At 35.1% G+C, this 21,019-nt stretch overlaps 1 protein-coding gene across 1 annotated transcript in view; it reads right to left on the reverse strand.

The window, feature by feature from the left end:
* LOC124541761 (eukaryotic peptide chain release factor subunit 1) overlaps positions 1–21,019 on the reverse strand; it is a 31,451-nt gene that overhangs the window by 3,454 nt on the left and 6,978 nt on the right. Inside the window, exons 3-8 of the mRNA XM_047119708.1 lie at positions 20,121–20,359; positions 17,876–18,106; positions 15,909–16,064; positions 15,387–15,487; positions 14,072–14,165; positions 13,116–13,263 (exon numbers count right to left, since the gene is read on the reverse strand). Coding sequence (XP_046975664.1) covers positions 13,116–13,263; positions 14,072–14,165; positions 15,387–15,487; positions 15,909–16,064; positions 17,876–18,106; positions 20,121–20,359 — 969 coding nt within the window. The remainder of the gene's footprint in view (positions 1–13,115; positions 13,264–14,071; positions 14,166–15,386; positions 15,488–15,908; positions 16,065–17,875; positions 18,107–20,120; positions 20,360–21,019) is intronic.

The following is a 21,019-nucleotide window of genomic DNA, read 5'->3' on the forward strand; positions in this document are numbered from 1 at the left end:
TTAAACGGCTTAAAGTAGTATTAGACATTTTTAACTTTGCCGTTTCATAATTTCAAATCATTCGTAATACATTGGTAAAGAAGGCATATTATTCAATACAAGGTTATACGGGCGATAAAAAAGCGTTGAATTGAAGCCTTATTTTGTTATTAATTGCAAATCTCTTACAATTAATTAAATATATATTTAACTTGATATCTAAACATGAATATTAAAATGAACTTTCCTATCCGTGTAGCGATTGGTCAGATCGTTTGACGTTAGTTAGTAGCGTTAGTAGCGAAATAGACAATGTTATTTATTAATTTATGACAACATTTTAAACCAATGCGGCGATAATTATTCATGCAATGTTTTCATCTGGATTATAACTGCAGTACCGTTAGAAAAATATGACAGTTATGATTTAAACATACGTTTAAGAGTTAATTTGCTTAATTATTTTATTGAGCTAAACTGTATTTAAAACAATTCTGTTAAAAAATGTATTTTTTTTTGTTTCAAATGGGAATATTTTGGTAATTGTTTTGTTATCATACATACTTCGTCTGACTTAGAATTAACTGACAGGTTAATATTTATTCATCATATATATTTCACTACATGTATCCGATTGTTCTTCTGACACTACTCTTTGTAAAGAAGGAAAAAAATTAGACATTACCAATTTTTTTAAAAGATTCGTTACTATTTATTTAAAATTTATTAAATTTAGTTCCAAGTTATTTATGTTAGTGGAAAGGATGGGTCGAAATAAATAAGAAAAACTAACCGCGATCGGATAATCAGCGGTTCGAGAAACATAAAAAAAATATATAAATAACCAACGCCTTCGTATTGCATTGCTAACATTTTCTTTATATATCGGAAAAGCATACAATATCAATCCAGTTACATAACTACGATACCTAAAAACTATTAATCAATATTTCGTTCAAACTTATAGCTAACAACTAGCGCACACCGGTAACATTTGTCACGGCGACTGTTTCGTCACTCTTGTCGAGTCCGTGAATATGTATGGATGTGCGCGCACGTTACGACGTGACATTTGTGTCCGCATCTGTGCAAATTCACGGACTCGACAATAGTGACGAAACAGTCACCGTGACAAAAGTTGCCAGGGCGTGCTAGTTCTATATTTAAAAAAACATTAAAATTAAAAAAAAGGAAACATCCAATATCACTCGAAAACTTAACCAATACGCTTATAAACGTCAAATAATTAAAAAAAAAATAATTAAACATTTCACTCAAAGCTATAAGCGGAGTTTCGTTTTCGAGATATACGAGTACGTACCGTGTATAATATCACTTGATTTTAATTACTCAAATCGTCTGGAAATATGAATACTAGAATAGAACACTTGAAAGACTGCGCAATTCGATTCTCTACGACAATATCCTTATCAAAATCGATTTAGGCAATTAGACATCAATCTGAATTGTCATTGGTTGTTTACGAACGATAACGTCACGGACGACCAATGAGCGTTCAGTATTTATCAATTCAAGAAACCGATGCTTTGTCTATGAAATTAATCATATAAGGCATTACAATATGGATACTAAGCAAGTACAGTCAGCAAAACAATAACTTTTTGCACTTTGTATTTGAACCTACTGTCCTTAAGAGCGACATAAAGACGGCGAGTACTAAGACTTAAGTCGAATGAAAAATTAAATTAACTTCATTAATTATGTAATGACATTACTTTTTGTACACGAATACAACGATATTGGTTAAAAAAAAAATAATATGCAAAAACGGCGCTGAAGAGCGCACAGCGTGTTTGCGCAGCTTCGAGCGATTTTGCTCACGTAAACTCGAGTAAGCGACAATATCGTTTAATTAAACATTGTCTTTCAAATGTCAGTTCGTTAGACTAATAGCTTGTAATATTAACTGTAATAATATAATTATTTCTTCAAGTAGTGTAAGTATATTCTAGAACATATTACACTACAGTCTAGTAATACAACTTTACTACATCTTGCGCAGTCCATCATTGTCTATGGTACGCGCACATAAGTCGCATTACAAATGAATCAAGAGCCATAGAGATTTCGATATTGCCAATTACGCCTGCCAATAACGCCAAGTTATTCGTAAAATCAGGGATTGTTGCCAAATATAAGTTACATGTAAATAAAGGCACGGAAAATTCATCGAAGACCTATCGGGTACCGTTACGTTACTATAAAACTTGTAATATATATTTTTATTACTTTCAAAAAATATATTATGACTTAAAATGATATGTTTGTGTTCGAAGTGTATGTGCGAATGTATGTTTACAACTGATACACAAATTGCTGTCAATAACTTAGGGCAGTTAGACTTTTTCTTATTGTCGTACATTTTAAGAGCATTGACGATGAAATTACGGCGAATTATATCTACTTTTATTTTCTACAGACATTATGTATTTATAATTGAAATACTCAAAGATTTTTGAAAAAATTACATCAAAATAATGTCATGACGGGCGGAACCCGACTGGAGGCATAAGATTAAAGAGTGAAGAGTTACTTTTTCCTTTCCGGGAAGGCATATGACTCCACACCACCTGATGGTAAGTGGAAGAGCAGTTCAGAAGACGACCAAAATTACCAACTCTCATGGATGGTGAGATGAGATAAACTTAAATATATCCATCTATCACCTCAATCGCTAAATCGAGGTCGGTCATTGGTCGGTTGCATTTGTTGACGTAATTTACAACCAATCAAATTTCTGCATTCTCATTACGAAATCTTTCAATGAATTCCAATGAAAAAATTTAAAAACTTCAGCTGTATTTTAAAATATATGATATGTTAATAAACAAGAGCGTTTCGAGTCACCCATTGGCAGACATAGAAGTGGTAAACAAAAGCTCAATTACGATTGGCCATTTAGATGCGACTCATGTGTGCGTTTACGTATACATGTATATAATACTTATATTTATATAGACGTAATTTAGTTCATAGAACGTTTCATTAAGGCATATTGTTATTGCTTTATATAATAATAATGTTAAATCATCTCTTTTTAATTAAATGATTATTATATATTATTATTATATTGATATATAGATAAACAGATCAATTATTAATACGAATAAACTACATATACCGTGTATAAACTTTAGCCTGTTAGTTGATTTGTCATTCCACTGGGAATTAAATAAGAAATGGGGAAAGGGTGAAGGGACTTAAGAAATCAATAATATATAAACATCCACGTACTATATAACGTTGATTGATCATAGTCTTATATCGATACGTTATGTAAAACAAAATACATGATATATTTTTAAATAAGAACACAGGAATCTCTTTACATCTAAACAAGACTACGTTTGATATTAAAAGTAAATGCTACATGTTATAATTTAATACAAAGGGATAAAAATGAAGCGTTCACTCGAGTAAGCGCGAAGTTATCGCGCGTAGTTGAGCAAACAAGTTTGCGCAATTACGCAAATACACTGCATGATTGTAGCACGCAAAATTTGTTTATCAATGCAATGCAAAATTTTTTAATATTCTTTTGTTTAAGTTACGATTATAAATAACACAAGACAGCGTTTTAATTATACAGAAAATTGGTAATTAAACTGACAAATGTGAAATTATAATAAATATTAACACAGTTTATTTGCTACACATAATGACACACACTTATAAATAATTAAAAGTATATATTACTATGAACTTGACTAAATTAATCGCAATTTTAATGAAGAAATCGTTTAATATTTTTTTCATCGAAATTAAAAGGACGTAACTAACTCTATTGAGAATGAGATATATATCCAATAACTATTAAACGTAGAATAAATTTAAATATACGCAAGTATGAGTTTATTTCAAAGGTGGGAGGAATACAGCGAAAAGTAAAAATTTGACCTTGAAATGGCGCGATTTCATTGGTCGAAATATTGACAAATCTTTTCGATTGGCGCTTCGAATATTGAATAAATTTGTAATTGGAACTTTGAACTTTAAATTAAAGTGGATATATTCATGTTAAATTAAAGTGACAATAATACCTTTTATATAATATGAGTTTTATATTTATTTTGTGCGAACTACCTAATCTATTACAAATATTACTTTTAATTTCACTAATACATTGCATAGTTTGGTAAATATCGTATTTGTTCCGGCCTTCTAAGCAGTCTATAATCGTAACCATATAAGGGGCATTTCACGTGTTACGTAAGCACCAAAAGGGGCCTTTGTTTATGCCTATTTTTAATATCATGATTCGAGTTTGTCTTCTATTATTTTGTCTTTGACTAAGTTACCTTTACTTGTCTATGCTCGAAAGTTGGGAGCATGTTCAGGGATTCCCCGATGTAATTGAGTATTGCTTACTCGCTCTCAAGTGGTGTGCAATAACATCAAGAACTTTGCTCATTTCCATAGACAAGCGGTAACTCTGTTTAAGTAAGATGTTAAAAGGCCCCATAGACTAGAATTAATCGATTTTCATAGTCTAGGCTCTAAATCGTCGAACGAAACTACCGTCTTATGGGATAATATCGTTATTTCCGGAGTTATCAATTTCCGTTTGTCAGCCTTATCATATAGTTATCATACTGCAATGAAAGCCTCGTGAACGCAAATTTGCAAATCGTAAATGGTAACATAAGATATATATAAATATTGGACAACGTCACATACATACATTACTCTGATCCCAGTGTAAGTAGCTAAAGCACTTGTGTTATGGAAAATCAGAAGTAACGAAGGTACAACCACCCAGACCCAAGACAAGATAGAAAACTTTGTCGGACCTCGCAGTGACGTAGTCATGAAATGATTTCGTCATCAATTTTGGGCTCAAGATGTTATGCAGCCACAGTCTGTAGTTACACTGACTCACTCACCCTTGCAACCGAAACAATTACCACTGATTGTGGTGCAAGTAGAATGTGTAGGTGGTAAGTAAACTGATAATTCATTGCTATTTGCATAATTTCTACCATTCCACGCGGTCATGATTTGAACAATTCATTTATATACACCTGAGGTCTTAATATTATTAATTCTTATGTAAACAAAGTTTTAATTATCAATGTACATATGTATTAACAATATATTTTAATTACACGAGGCTTTTACTGCAAGACGATATATTTATACCACGGGTCGAACTCCTTAGCTATGAATTAATGGCACGTCATTGGTCAATGCGCTCGGCTACAGATAAACGCAGCCAATGAAACGACTTGACCCGTGAAGGTCACGCGTATCAACCAATCAGCGCAAAGCGGCAATATCCTTTTGAATATCATTTGAGACATCGACTTCCGAAGAACGGGAATTATATTAAGCTACGTTCAGACATTCTATATGTTAATCGACGAACTTTATGCATTTCTCTTTCGATATCGGACGTAGTTATACAAAACATGTGGTACATTTCGTTTACTTTGCATAACTCCATTCAATGTCTATTCCATAAAACAATTAATCGATTTACAGACCGATCGAATCGACCGAATCGATTATTCGAATCGGAATCGTCCACGTTTAAAAATGTATATCTGTCGCAGTCATCTCGTTGAATCCGGTATTTCATTGTATGACCAGCGCGTTAATTGAATGACGACGTTCAATTAAAAGACTAAAGGACAACTCAAGTTGTTTTATGTAACGTTAAACGTCTTGACTGTGATTTAACAGTCGTTGAATGGGATATAGCTGACTTTTTTATGGTACAGGTTGGCGGACGAGCATATGGGCCACCTGATGGTAAGTGGCCACCATCACTCATAGACAATGACGCTGTAAGAAATATTAACTATTCCTTACATCGTCAATGGGCCACCAACCTTGGGAACTAAGATGTTAATTCCCTTGTGCCTGTAGTTACACTGACTCAGCCTTCAAACCTGAACACAGCAATACTGAGTACCGTTATTTGGCGGTAGCATAACGAGTGGGTGGTACCTACCCAGACGGGCTTGCACAAAGCCCTACCACCAAGACTTGGTAATGTTTGGTTTGGTTAGGTAAATTTCAGGGCGTCACGGTAGCATGCGTAAGCACCCGTGGCGGCCGCCGAAAGCCGGAGAGGGTACCGCTGTTTTGATTAGTGGGTGGGTTGGACCGGAGCGCACTCGGAGTCTATGAAACCGGGAAGTCACACACGGTGAAAAAAAAGGGTTAGTTAAATCACAATCACCCGACTGATTTTACATCCGGTCTCTTCAAAGGGCTGTTACAATCAGCTATCTAGCTGGACGTTGAGTGGCGCTCGTTCAATCAACGTTCGGTCCCAGTCATTCAATTAAATTTCTTCATTCAATTAAAGCGCTAGTCATACAATCAAATAGCAGTTTCAACTTCACTACGACATATCTATCTCATTTATCAGCGTCAATATCAAACTGATACTGTATCTTCTTTAAATTTTATATTTAGTACGTTTGGAGGCACTTTTATTTTGACCATCGTTTTCAATTAACACATTAAGCGATACACCATAAAGTATTCTATAAAATACGTTCTCTATTACAATGACATAGTTTGTTTCCGTTACATCCCATAACTAACGCATGGACCAGTGGTTAGATGCGTGCATCTTAACCGATGATTAACGGGATCGAACCCAGGCAAGCAAACACTAAATAATCATGTTCAAGGAAAACATCGTGAGAAACCTCCTTATATCTAATTTCATAGAAATTCTGCCACAAGTCTGTTCCACCAAACCCTTTTTCAAACCCTTTTCAATAGGAAAGGAGGCCTTAGCCCAGCAACGGGAAATTTACAGGCTGTTACTTCGCATTGTAATACCGTGGTGGAATTAATTCCAAACCTTCTCAAAGGGAGCCTGTCTGTAAATTTCCCACTAATGGGTCAAGTCCTGCTCTCCCTTAGAGGAGAAAATTTGGAACATATTCCCTGAGCCTCTCCAATTTTAGATACAGCGTAATGACGTCACATCCTGATCCATATACCGACATTCGTTAGTTATGAGATGTATACTATATTCATATTTCCAGACACGATTTAACTTTCAATATATGTTATATGTTACAATATTATGACCACATTCGTTTCATATTATTTAGCCTGTAATGATGCCGTTTATAACGATGGAATGATGCCTCACATTGTATATTCTGATGTGAAACAGCCATATGAAAGGAAAACCAGTTGGATCAAGAAACATGGCGGATCAACCAGCATAACTAACCATCAATATTAAAGACAAAAAAACTGGCAAATCTCTACACTAATTCTGACTAGAAAAATAGCAGCGCCAAAATCCACATAATTTTCAAACAACAATAGTAATTATACTCCTTTATTTATCACGAACATAAGATAATGGAGTTTCATTTATGTCCTCTTGGGTACAATACACTACTTTTCTGAATTGCGCTAACGTTTCGTTTTAAGCAAGTGTATATATAGCAGACCGATATTGTGTACCATGTGACGTCATCCCGAGGATATCTCCTATGGTATCCTCGGATGAGGAGGCACCGACTTTGTTCTGAGTCAAGATGTGGTCCCGTAGGAGACTTACTCAGGACGAACGTCACTTTCAAACCCAAAAGGGTTCCAACTTCAAGGCCGAGTCTAGTACTCGCCCTAACACCCAGTGACGCTGTCAAGGTCATTTGGGCCATCAGCAGACACACACACAGCAAAAGAATACCTTGTCGATGTGTGTAGATGTATGGGGAACGCTAGTGTGCGTTAGGTTACTATGAAATTAGTGATTTTATCATTGAGAGCACACTTTAGTAATGAAACGATCGCCTCCTGGCCATATCTATTCATAAACAATTTCATAATTATTTCGACAATAAAAAAGGATCCACCGAGTTTCTTTCGCCGGTTTTAAGGTCAGGGTGTTTCCTTCTCCGAACTGGTGGTACTGTCTGACTTGACCATCAATATGTAATAACAATGCTACCACATCGAATTTGGGTTTGAGTTTGAATGTGGACATCATTCCATCATTACGTTACACTTAAATTAACTTTCAAAGTTTGAAATCTTTCAAGCGTCCAATGGTTCCGTGCGAATGCGATGGCAATATAGATTCATACGCGTATGACAGAGACAAACGATGGGTCAACGCCCAAAGCTTTTCTCGCTCCGACGAGAACTATTGCGAAAGGCAATATTGGTGGTTTGACGCGGAAATGAAAGGGGGGTTGAGGGGGGTTGTTGATAATAAAGAGGGGGGGTTAGATAATTATTAGATGACGTAATCAAGGAGATGTATTTAAGATGTTAAACTTAAGTTGTTTTAGGTTCGATTTTCATTCATAATAGGTATTTTATAATGAAAAAAATCCTTCTCGGTAGATTTTACACTGCAAACCTTCATTTTATTTTTCATTTCGTGTATTTATGGCATCTCCTTGTGACAGACAGAGACAGAATGACAAATGACACTTTGTAATCCAATCAACCCCCAGAACATCTAACCCCCAAGTCAAAATCATGTGCAAGAGTGAAACGATTTTGGAATATGAAAAAGATTATTAGTCACTGATTAAAAAAAAAAACAAATAAAAGATAGACAAGAGATAGATATGAAACGATGTCAGACGAAAGTGGGGGGTTGCGTACGGGCGGGTGGAAAGCCTAATTTTTTTTTTTCATTCTATTTATCGTACAAATGTATTAACAAAATCAATTAAAAAAACACACACAAAACGACAACAAAACAAAAACTAGGTTAGTCACAATTATAAAAAAAAAAAAACAAAATCACAACTTTCTACAACTTCAGATTAAAAAAAAAATCACGTCGATAAAAAAAACCGCCGCATTCCACCCGCCCGTAGACCGCTCTAAATGAACCCCGCTCATATCAATGAAAGCGTTTCCCTTAACACTATAGTGCATTATTTTCGCGATTGACCGCTCTAGTAGTCGTCGAGGTCTACATCGTCCAGTGGTTCGTCTAGCTGAAGCGATTGAAAGTCCACCTTGTACCGCAATATACCTATCGATTTTATTAAATATAATCGATATTTAATCGATTTTTATCAATCGATTAATCCAGCGGCGTCCGAGCAGCGGAGAAATGGGAGGAAACAATATAATTAGTAAAGACATCTCTATTCATCTATCGTGCTTTGGGATTATATCGTTTTGTAATTAATTTTGAACAACACTTGCTGATTATTAACTAATTAATTAAGTGTCAACGTCCTGACTTGGAAATCGACTTTAAGAACTAACGCGCACTGGTGACTTTTGTCACGGTGACTGTTTCGTCACTCTTGTCGAGCCCGTGAATATGTATCGAGGTGCGCGCACGTTACGACGTGACAATTGGGTGACATTTGTGTCTGCGTCTGTCTGTCTCACCGTGACAAAAATCACCCGTCCGCGCTAGTTCTTATAGTCGATTTCCATGTCAGGACGTAATAACTATGACCTTCAAATGACGTCACGCCATTGGTTGATATGTTTTGTAACTATTATATGAATAATATAAAATAATATTTTACATATATCAAAACTAATATATTTCAATGGCAGATCGATGAGATAAATATCATTAGTACTAACAAATAATATATAATATATTACATACAATAAAACTTATAGAATCATTTTTACCATTCACAGTGAACAGTGTGTTGGCAGTGGATCGAGCGCCTCGAAAGATATACAACATATACTTTGATCAACGTCATTTTAAACGCAGTAAATAATTTAAACCCTTAAAACATATATACAAGACTTACTCGCTTCGTATGTTATTATAGTATAGTATAGTATACTTATTAACAGCAGTTACGTCTTAGGCAAGCCGTTTAAGTTAACGAAAGCCAGCACATTGGCTATTAATGGCCTTAATGGCTAAAAGAACATTTAAACGACTACAATGGCAGGAGTATACGTACAAATATAACCTCGTATTGACGTAACATTAGAAGACATAAATAATAATATTTATAATCTGTAATATTATAAATACGAGTTCTTGTTAAATACTTCCGTTTAATACCTTCACGTCATAACTTGGAAAGGAATTTACCGATTTCTTTTTTAAGTATGCAAACCAATGATATTATAATAAACAGATATGTTATACCCATACTAAACAACAGAAAAAAGTGTGCCGCGCCGGGGACCGTTTATTTTAGTTTATGTTACATTTCGCTAAAAGTAAAAAGGATAGCTTGATAAGAACAATAAGTAAAAGGAATAACTAGATGTTTTAATTACGCAAAACGTATTACTACGTAATCATGATGTATTATAACGTATTACTACGCAAAACGACTGAAGGCAAACGACCCAATTAGGACGTTTTCTAGTCTTCACTTTTTGCGCGTTAATAACATATCTGTTTACTAAAACATCATTGATGCAAACACTTTATAAAAGATAATTTTAACGCTAAACTTTGGAAATATTCATCAATCTAAAAAAGCCTTTATATATGTATATAAAAAATTATCAAACCCGACATATATACATTCAGGGCATGTCACAAGTCACATATAAAGATATATAAATCAAGAACTATCTGTAATACATAACATAGGAGACCTATTAGCAAATCGTATGACATATATCCCTCTGAAGTTTACATATTACCCCTCACTGCCACTGTAATGTAATATAATCCATTGTAACTTTCATTGTTATTTATAATCTGTATCGTTACATAACGCAACTCTCTTGAATACTAACCTAATTGTCTTCTAGCTCAAACTGTTTCGTTATTTTACCTATTCTTGTAACATTCATATATATTTTCATAACAAATATGACTATATATATATATACAATATAAAAAAAAACTGCCTTATAGGTTAGGTCGTTTGAAAAAAAGAAGTTTAACTATGCAAGGTCCTTGTAGGATAATGGGTCTTATTAGCGTTCATATAGGGTTGAAATTAGCAATTATTAACTGGCAAGTGTGTCCAAAAATACATACAAAATAATACAGATCCCATAACACGTCTAGCTTACATCAAAAAAAACATTATCATTACATTACATATTATACAGGATACATCATCAATGTTTATTTATACAGTAGGAACAAGTCTGAATCGCGCTATCGTTTGGTTCAAAAATATTGTATATAAGTCAAAATATTTTCAGATAAGACATGTATACTCTACATAATGTTTATAATCAAAGTTTATATATAAGGGCGTATTCGATTAACTAACTTACTGAAATAAGGAGTTATACACTAGCTGTGTTTCATGTTTGAATTTAACAAAAGAAAGTTATTATTGTAGCCTAAGTTACTCCTTATTAAATCAGTTATCTGCCAGTGAAAGTCCCGTCAAAATCGGTCCAGCCGTTCCAGAGATTAGCCGGAACAAACAGACGGACCGACAAAAATTGTATAAAAAAATGTTATTTTGGTATATCTACCATGTAATTGTATACATAGTTATGTATTGAGTAAAAAAGGGCTATTTTAATATTACAAACAGACACTCCAATTTTATTATATAGATTTAGTAACTAGTACGCCTCTTGATTATCTATTCATCATCTTCTCCGGTCAGGAACTTTATCCGTCTCCGAACCGGTGGTAAGTTTGACAAATATATATATGACATATTTAAAATGTTAATAAACACAATTCCACAAGATATAATTCATATATGTCAATACATATTATATGTATAGCAAATATACATTAACAGGTATCTCTCACCGGTCAGACATAACTCTGTCTATGTTGATATTACGTCTTACATATATATTGTTAATTGAAAACATTTTCCAACTAACTTTGATTACAAACTCATTATAGAAATGTTATTTAGTGTTGATTCGTACTTTGTAAAATAAACATTGACGATATATTATTCAAACACATACCGATACCAAGAGTACTAGATTCGATTACCGCTGTAACACTTTGATATGATTTTCAAAATAGAATCTACTTTCCGAACCGTACAAAATAAACTTAAATTCACATACAAATTAATAATCATATCGAATGTTTCACAGTGGGTATCGAATCTTCTTCCATCAAAGCAGTGTTCGATAACTTTTATGTATAACATATATTACAATCCAATTTAACTGATTAGAATATTTAAAAGTACTTCAAACTTAAGACATAGACAATATTAATAGTTGTTAGTTTTATTTATTTAAAGCACTTTTCACCCTACATTAAAGATTTATTTCTATATTGCAAACTTTTAAAAAACGTTATTATTAAACACCATTATGGAATATATCGACATATTTTTAAGTATATACTCGATTAAAAAACAAATGTTACTACAGAATCCATGTCATAAGTCAAAAGTACAGAATGTTGCCAGTCAAATATAATTTCACTAGCAAAGAGATCTGACTGCAACATATACATTGTATATATCAGATATTATGTATATATGTTATAAAATTACAATTATTTTATTACAAAAAAAATCCTAAACATTTGTACAGTTCGAAACTATACAACCCTTATGATTAAAGCAAACACACAACCCTATAATTAGAAGATATTATGTACAGTCGGGGTAAGAAAAGGTTCGTCACCTTAAGATCTATTTTCGTGTGCTCAGTACGAGCGATAATCTGCTTCACCGATCGAGAATATATGACACTGACAGACATATTTTGACAATTCAGTAGAAAACATCACATCTAATTTGAATTTGTAACGACTGATTACGTCATCAGAAAGGTTTCACGTTGATATAAAACTAGACGCAGTCCAAAGATGTTACGCTATTTTGAACCAAGTTATCATACTGTCAAATATAAGTTGGCGTTCATGTGGCACACCTTTGTTTTGCCACTTTTTTGTTTATTTTACCAATATCTCCCTAGAAAATAATTCTCTACGTCTAATTTTTAATAGATTTTGGGTAAGTTTTCTTAATAAATAAAACAAATAAGATATAAATGAATAAAAAAAATTAGCACATGTTTTTGCCACACGCCAACTTACACTTGACGCGCTATATCGTACTGTGTAAGTTAAATTTTATATGCATCTGTCAGTTAAGTGCTTTAGTTACAAAAGGTACTAAGAGCTTAAGACTCGATAAAGGATAAAGGAATTAATTTGTAAACTGAAAGTTTTCTTACTCCGACTGTGTTATACGGGGGTTGTAAAGTGTAAACAGTCAACTTACCGCCAATTCCACCGAATCCTCGCACGAACTGACTGCCCTCCTGACTCTTGTCCGTGATGATCTCGAGGGTCGCACCAAACGACTTGTAGTTGTTCGCAAGCCATTCCAGTAGCGGCTGACATTCTACCAGCTCCAATTCCACCCCGGTCTGAAACAGAGAACACACCCAATCAGTACTCTTCATTAATACAATCTTAGATAATATTTGTGTTTATAATTCATCTCTCATCAAGGAAAACATCGTGAGGAAACCTGCATGTGTCTAATTTCAACGAAATTTAGTCTGTAGTATGATTGCGGGTTCAAACCCAAGCAAGCACCGCTGATTCATGTGCTTGATTTGTCTTTATAATTCATCTCGTGCTCAGCGGTGAAGGAAAACATCGTGAGGAAACCTGCATGTGACAAATTTCATAGAAATTCTGCCACATGTGTATTCCACCAACCCGCATTGGAACAGCGTGGTGGAATATGTTCCAAAACTTCTCCTCAAAGGGAGAGGAGGCCTTTAACCCAGCAGTGGGAATTTACAGGCTGTTGTTGTTGTTAGTCACATGCATCCACTCCAATGCGGGTTTATTGGAGCAACGAGATGAAATATGCTGCAAACCTTTTGACGACCTCCTTGGTCGAGTGGTGTGTACACCGGTTTTCATGGGTACGCCACTCTGAGGTCCCGGGTTCGATTCCTGGCCAAGTCGATGTAGATTACCATTAGTTTTCTATGTTGTCTTGGGTCTGGGTGTTTGTGGTACCGTCGTTACTTCTGATTTCCACAACACAAGTGCTTCAGCTACTTACATTGGGATCAGAGTAATGTATGTGATGTTGTCTCATATTTAAAATATTTATTTATATTTATTTAACCTACTCCTCAAAGGGACACGAGCCCTTAGCCCAGCAGTGGGAAATCTACATGCTGTTAGCTACAAACATTAAGTTTATTCGAATCTCACCTCTTTATCGGTGAAATGTGATTTATCCTTCTCTTGCTCGGGCGTCAAATGCAGAATAGTCTCTTGGTTGGTGGCGTGTGATTTCAAGACATATCTGAAACAGTACAGAGTTGATTATAGTATCGGTCTGTTATTTGCTGATGTTTAGTAAAAAATATAAAATGAAAAAGGCCAAAATGTTTAATATAAAACGTAAAAAAAGGCACGGTCATCTGGGAGCCTTTATACATATATATATAATATATAGTGTCGGTTACTGTTTAAAATAAACAAGGATTGCTAAAGTTTTACATAAGGTAACAGCTGATAGGCTTAGGTATATCAGCTAGATATTGTGGATATGTTGTTCCTGTCCGAACATTACTGGAGATGATTGTCAGGACAATTGGGTTCTGAGAGTGAGGGTACACTATTAGAGTATTAATTCTTGTTCAACGTAGGGATGTATTATTGAATCTTTACAAAAGTAACAACAAGTTGATCATTACCCTTGCCCGACCCTGTATCAGATGAATCAGTGGCATTATTACGGTTATATAAAAAGTGTCTCCGGGCAAACAGTGTATCTAACAATATGTTTAGTAGCTCTTAAGTTGATATATTATGTGGATACTCAAACACAATACTGACTTCGATAAGTCAGGATATAACTCTTATCATACAATTCGCTACTTATAAGGTAGCTTAAGTTTTCTAATAGACATTTTTGACTCTTTCCTCTTAAAATTCTTTGGATGCCAAGACTGGCAAATGCACATATCTGTATACTCATACATATCTGTATATCATACAGAAACATCATTATCATGCTTATAGACTTTAATTTCAATTAAAGCTCAGCACTTTATATGATTTATGACTTAAATCAGCGGTCGGCAACCCGCGGCCCGCGAATATCTTCCTTGGGGCCCGTGAATGTTTAGTAAAAAAGTTGACAAATATATTAAACATACAAATAATAGCATCTCAAATGCAACCTCATCCCACTAAAATTTGTGTAAAGTCAGTTTCCTATTTAGGTCGTTTGTGTACGAATTAAACTCTGTATCTTTTAACAATTTTCAATAGCATTTTTCTTTTATCTATGGAATATGACTAATTAACACTAATTGTGCGTAGGTATATTGGGCTTCTAAGGTTAATATCATGACTGCGGCCCGCCTTTACTTTATTTTGCCACCTTGTGGCCCTTGCCTAACAAAAGGTTGCCGACCGCTGACTTAAATCGTTCCACGAGCTCGGGGCAGCCAAGGCATATAATTTGACTTCTGACCAACGGGCATATAAAGTCCAAAGATAATGGGTTACTCATCACCTCTGTATATCCAGATTTTCCCAGCAAATGAGCGTCTCCACAGCACCCAGCTCAAGCGCTCGCAACGTGTCGTCCACACCGAAGCAATACTTGCCGGTATCCTGAAACATTACAGTATAATATTGAATGACAATACTACCATCTAACTTTAAGCCGGTTGGATTTCTTCCATCGAGATGTCCAATGGCACAGATTTTGAAGATTTTGTAGATGATAAAAAAGCTTAGAATTAATACTCGTTGACTTACAAGCAGGATACATTACATACATATATAATTGTATTTAACTAATATGATTGTATTTTGTAAATGTTGAAAAAGAGTAACTATCAGTAGTTACTCTTTTTCTTGGCGGTTCTCGGTAGAATCTACTTTCCGAACCGGTGGTAGCTTCACTTAATTGTAAAATGACGATTCAAAAGTGCTTGTAAAACCCTACTTGAATAAAGTATCTTTTGATTTTCTTGGAACTCAAACTTGTCCTTCAGAAATGATAAAAGACTACAAATAAAGAGAGATGTACCTGTGAGATCTCATCAAAGTATCTCCCAATCAGTTTCTTCTCTTGGATGAACTTGACATTCTGCAACGATTCAGCGGCCAGCTCGATAGCTTGGTTGAAACCATTCTCACCACCGTAGGACACATCCACCAGTTTGATGATTTTCGTTTGGAGACGCTGGAATACACAAGGAATTATTTAATGATGATATAATTAGTAGCTATAGTAAAGTAAAGTAACAGCCTGTAAATTTCCCACTGCTGAGATAAGGCCTCCTCTTCCATTAAGGAGAGAGATTGGAACATATTCCACCACGCTGTTCCAATGCGGGTTGGTGGAATGCACATGTGACAGAATTTCGATGAAATTAGACACATGCAGGTTTCCTCACGATGTTTTCCTTCACCGCCGAGCACGAGATGAATTATAAACACAATTAAGCACATATATATAGTGGTGCTTGCCTGGGTTTGAACCCGCAATCATCGGTTAAGATGCACGCGTTCTAACCACTGGGCCATCTCAGCTCTTGTAGTAGTAGCTATATATTATTATTAAATACGTAAATGTTCTTTTTTCTTTATTTCAAGAGCTTTGTCGCTAAAGTGACTATGTCGCTCTGTTAGTGCACAAACGGTGTGTATACATTTCTTAGTAATAAGTTTATGGTCGTTCTATCAAAGCTTGGTAAACTATCTCATACAATTTTTTTGCAGAGTTTGAATCAGAAACTGATAAAATGCTATTACACCAACGTTCATTTGGAATAGTATACTGCTAAAAAATTTATCGCTTATTTTCGTTCCGAACACATTCCATCAAAATATGGTAGACGTCTTACAATACCACAAATGGAACAATAAGGGTTGGGAGATTTTCCCATCATATGGCGAAATTTATTTAATGGAATGTACCAGGTCTTAGGGTGTCGATCCAAGGTATAGTAATAGGTTGTAACTATATATAATATATATAACTAAGAGGTATGGTCCTAAACCAGATGCCTTTATCTTTCGACCTTTTCCTACTTCCATTAGAATAGTCTATAGCTTACTTAGTACAGTACAGTCAGAGTAAGAAAACCATCGTCAGTTTTCAAATTAATTCCTTTATCAAGTCTAACTCTTAGTACCTTTTGAATCTAAACATCGAATCACTGCGACGCAATACGTCACTCTCGGTCGGTAAAGCAGATTATCGCTCGCACTGAGCACACGAAAATAGATCTTAAGGTGACGAACCTTGTCTTACCCCGACTGTACAATAATTATATCAATAATAATTGTGAATGAATTATTGTAAATCATTATTTAAAGCCACTATATTACAACCGAATAAGAGTCGAGATATAATATAGTACATATATTACGACACAACTTAGATGTAGCATCGGCAGAATTCGTAAAACCGATCACATCCGAATTGAGTACGCTCTCCCAAACTATCAATCTTTATTTCTCATGCGAATATGATCTTTGCACAAACGTAATAACTTGTAATATTATATAACCTAATATATTCGTCAATTTGACGCGTCGATTTACGTGCAGTTGCTTTCTCTGACGCGTGAATCTATAGCGACGAATAGCGTCGAATAGCGCGATAGGGAGCTATTTCTATTGGTTGTGTAAACCGGCAGTAATCGGTTTTATTTTCATTCCATTGCATTTTCCGATGCTACATCTCTTTTGTGTCGTACACAATCGTATACATCTTATTGTTTTGTTGTCATTTTTTTTATTATGATATAGGTTGGCGGACGAGCATATGGGCCACCTGATGGTTAGCGGTCACCATCACCCATAGACAATGACGCTGTGAGAAATATTAACTATTCCTTACATCGTCAATGCGCCACCAACCTTGGGAACTAAGATCGTCCCTTGTGCCTGTTACACTGGCTCACTCACCCTTCAAACCGACAACATTAGTACTGTGCTCAGTGCACGCGAAAATAGATCTTAAGGTGACGGAAACAAAGCTCATACCGGGTCGAACATATCCGACTGACTGAGCTCAGTCTTGAAGTCAGCCGAACCGGCCAGGATGAGACCGGCGACGTTCGGCCGGTCGGCGCTGATGAAAAGCTGGGTCGCGACCTCGGCCACCTTCCGCACGTAGTTGTGACGCTTCTCCATACGGAGACGCGCGAAACGGAGGGCCGACTGACCACCACGACCGTGCTTCTTCGGCAGATCCACGGTGAACTTGTGGAGGACCTGGAATCAGTTTATTTATTTATTTATTTAATGTATTAATATTAAAGTGTATTTTATTACCTATGTCATATACGTTATTATATATATTAGGTTTGTGTGTCCATCTTATTCGATTGTTGTATATATATATATATATATATATATATATATGACGACCTCCGCGGTCGAGTGGTGTGTACACCGGTTTTCATGGTTACGCCACTCCGAGGTCCCGGGTTCGATTCCCGGCCGAGTCAACGTAGATTATCATTAGTTTTCTATGTTGTCTTGGGTCTGGGTGTTTGTGGTACCACATAACACAAGTGCTTTAGCTACTTACATTGGAATCAGAGTAATGTATGTGATGTTGTCTCATATTTATATGTCACCGTGAGATTACAAACATACTTAGATAAAAATCTATCTCGTGAGATTGTAAACTGTCGAAAGATTGTTAACGTTTATACTTACAATAAAACACAGACAATTTGGATAGTTCATAATAATTCGGTTAGGTTAGAGTTTTTATAATTTAACTGAAATTTACCTCAATAGATTACAACCTTTTTTTTTACGCACTTCCCGCACGTCATAGAAAGTGGGGGGGGGGGTGTGTGGGAGTAGTGGTCGCTAAAACACTGATCATAAGCTATACAGGTGGATCGGCAACCGTTCTTAACATAGATTAAAACATAGGGGACGCCTTGCAATGTACGTAATTGATGCGACATATACGAACAGGATGTATATCATCAGGATTTCCGTGATTTATATATTCCTAGAGATAGAAATAGTCAATTTATATAATACTACTACATACTAGAATAGTAAAGCAGAAAATTACGTAGTTATATATGGGATTTCTTAACGCTTCTCTGAGGTCAGAGTATTTCCTTCTCCGAAACCATAATAGTGTTTAATTTGGCAAACAATTCAATGCTTTCTATATTTAAAATAGGAGTTTGATTTGAGTTTATATCTTTAAGATTAAGTTGTTATATAAAGTACTGAGTTCCTTGCCGGGATTTGCGGTAGAATCTACATTCAGAACCGGTGTTCCCTTTATATTTAATATCATTAATTGTCTTTTAATCGAAAATATTTAGCTTTAATAAATATTAGTCTATTCTTGGTACTAAATAAATTTTAATTATTTATAGTTGATTATGAATTTAATTTAAGAAAAAGAACAGTTCTTCTCGATTAAAAAAAATAAATAAACATTCATAAAAACAAGCCATATAAATAACAGATTCTAAAGCGTACTAGCATAAAAAAAAAATCACTCAGAAGAATATCATTCAAAGTCACTGTGAAGACAGTGCATAGGCAAACTTATCAGAGGTTTTTACTGATCATTTTTAATTTATTATTCTGGCAAACCCGTTCTCAATACTGAGACACGTTTATATTTATGTACTGCCATCCGTAATTTATATTTTTTCCGATTATAAAATTCATCAAACATCACGAATAGTGAATATCATTTTACATGTATCGAACTAATCATCACTACATAGTACAAAACAAAGTCGCTTACCGCTGTCTGTCCCTATGTATGCTTAGATCTTTGAAACTACGCAACGGATTTTGATACATATAATACACGAACAATATAGTTAACTCACACTGATAATATAAGAATATCTAATGTGATATACGACTATATAAACATAATCTGTAGTATATTTAGTATCAGCGTTACACCCTAGCGAAGCCGGGGCTCAAAAGGGGGGGGGGGGGTTATTGTCCGTGCTTTCTCTAGTAAATTATCTTTACTAATATTATAAAGAGGAAAACTTTGTTTGTTTGTTTGTAATGAATAGGCTCAAAAAGTACTGGACCAATTTAAAAAAATCTTTCACCATTCGAAAGCTACATTACCCACGAGCAATATAGGCCATATTTATTTCTAGAAAAGATAAGGAATTCTTGCTAAAACTTAAGAAACGTAACCCAAGGCGTAAAAAATCTTTTGTCCACCCGTGCGACGCTGGGACGGGCTGCTAGTAAAAAAACATAATCTCAAACTCACCTCTCTGGTGTTACCCTGGAGTGTACCGAACAGGGCTCCGTTACCGTCCATCACGATGAAACCGAATTTGTTGTCATCGGCGAGTAACGCCGTCAGGGCTTCCGTATGGAACTTGTTATCGCAGAGGTAGAGCGACGTGTTTATGGGTTTGAATGGTTCGAAATCGATGTTCACCTTCTTCTCTTTGCCCTCCTCCGTGACGATGGTACCACAATAGATTACGAGGCCATTCGGTGGTACTGTGGAAAGAATTTATTTATTAGGTTTGCTAGCGATTTCACATTTGTCTTTCTAACACAAATATACAATTAGATGATATGCATACAAACATTATGTAAAATCATTTAAAAGCAAACACTACGTGCTAATTTAACTATTAATTACTATTACTCGCTACAACAACAAAAGTGAAACAAAAAACAATACAAAACGAAAAATGAGCAGAAGAAAATATGTATACACAAATTTTGGCTTAAATATTACTTTCATACATACACAGACATTTGCTTAGACTAGTAAAAAAATAACAAGATTAGATTAACCTCCTAAAATACAGTTATAACGGAAAATACAAAATCAATTATTTTTTTTCTTTTTTTTTTTATGGTGTAGATTGGCGGTACATATGCCGAAATATTAACGAAGGAGGATATTAGTCATGAAAAGGTAAAGTGGTCAGAACGCGTGCATCTTAACCGATGATTGCGAGTTCAAACCCAGGCAAGCACCAGTGAATTCACGTGCTTAATTTGTGTTTATAATTCATCTCGTGCTCATTGATGAAGGAAAACATCGTGAGGAAACCTGCATGTGTCTAATTTCATAGAAATTCTGCAACAGTGTGGTGAGTCGAGATGGCCCAGTAGTTAGAACGCGTGCATCTTAACCGATGATTGCGA

Source organism: Vanessa cardui, chromosome 28 (assembly GCF_905220365.1).
Source record: "Vanessa cardui chromosome 28, ilVanCard2.1, whole genome shotgun sequence".
NCBI lineage: Eukaryota > Metazoa > Arthropoda > Insecta > Lepidoptera > Nymphalidae > Vanessa > Vanessa cardui.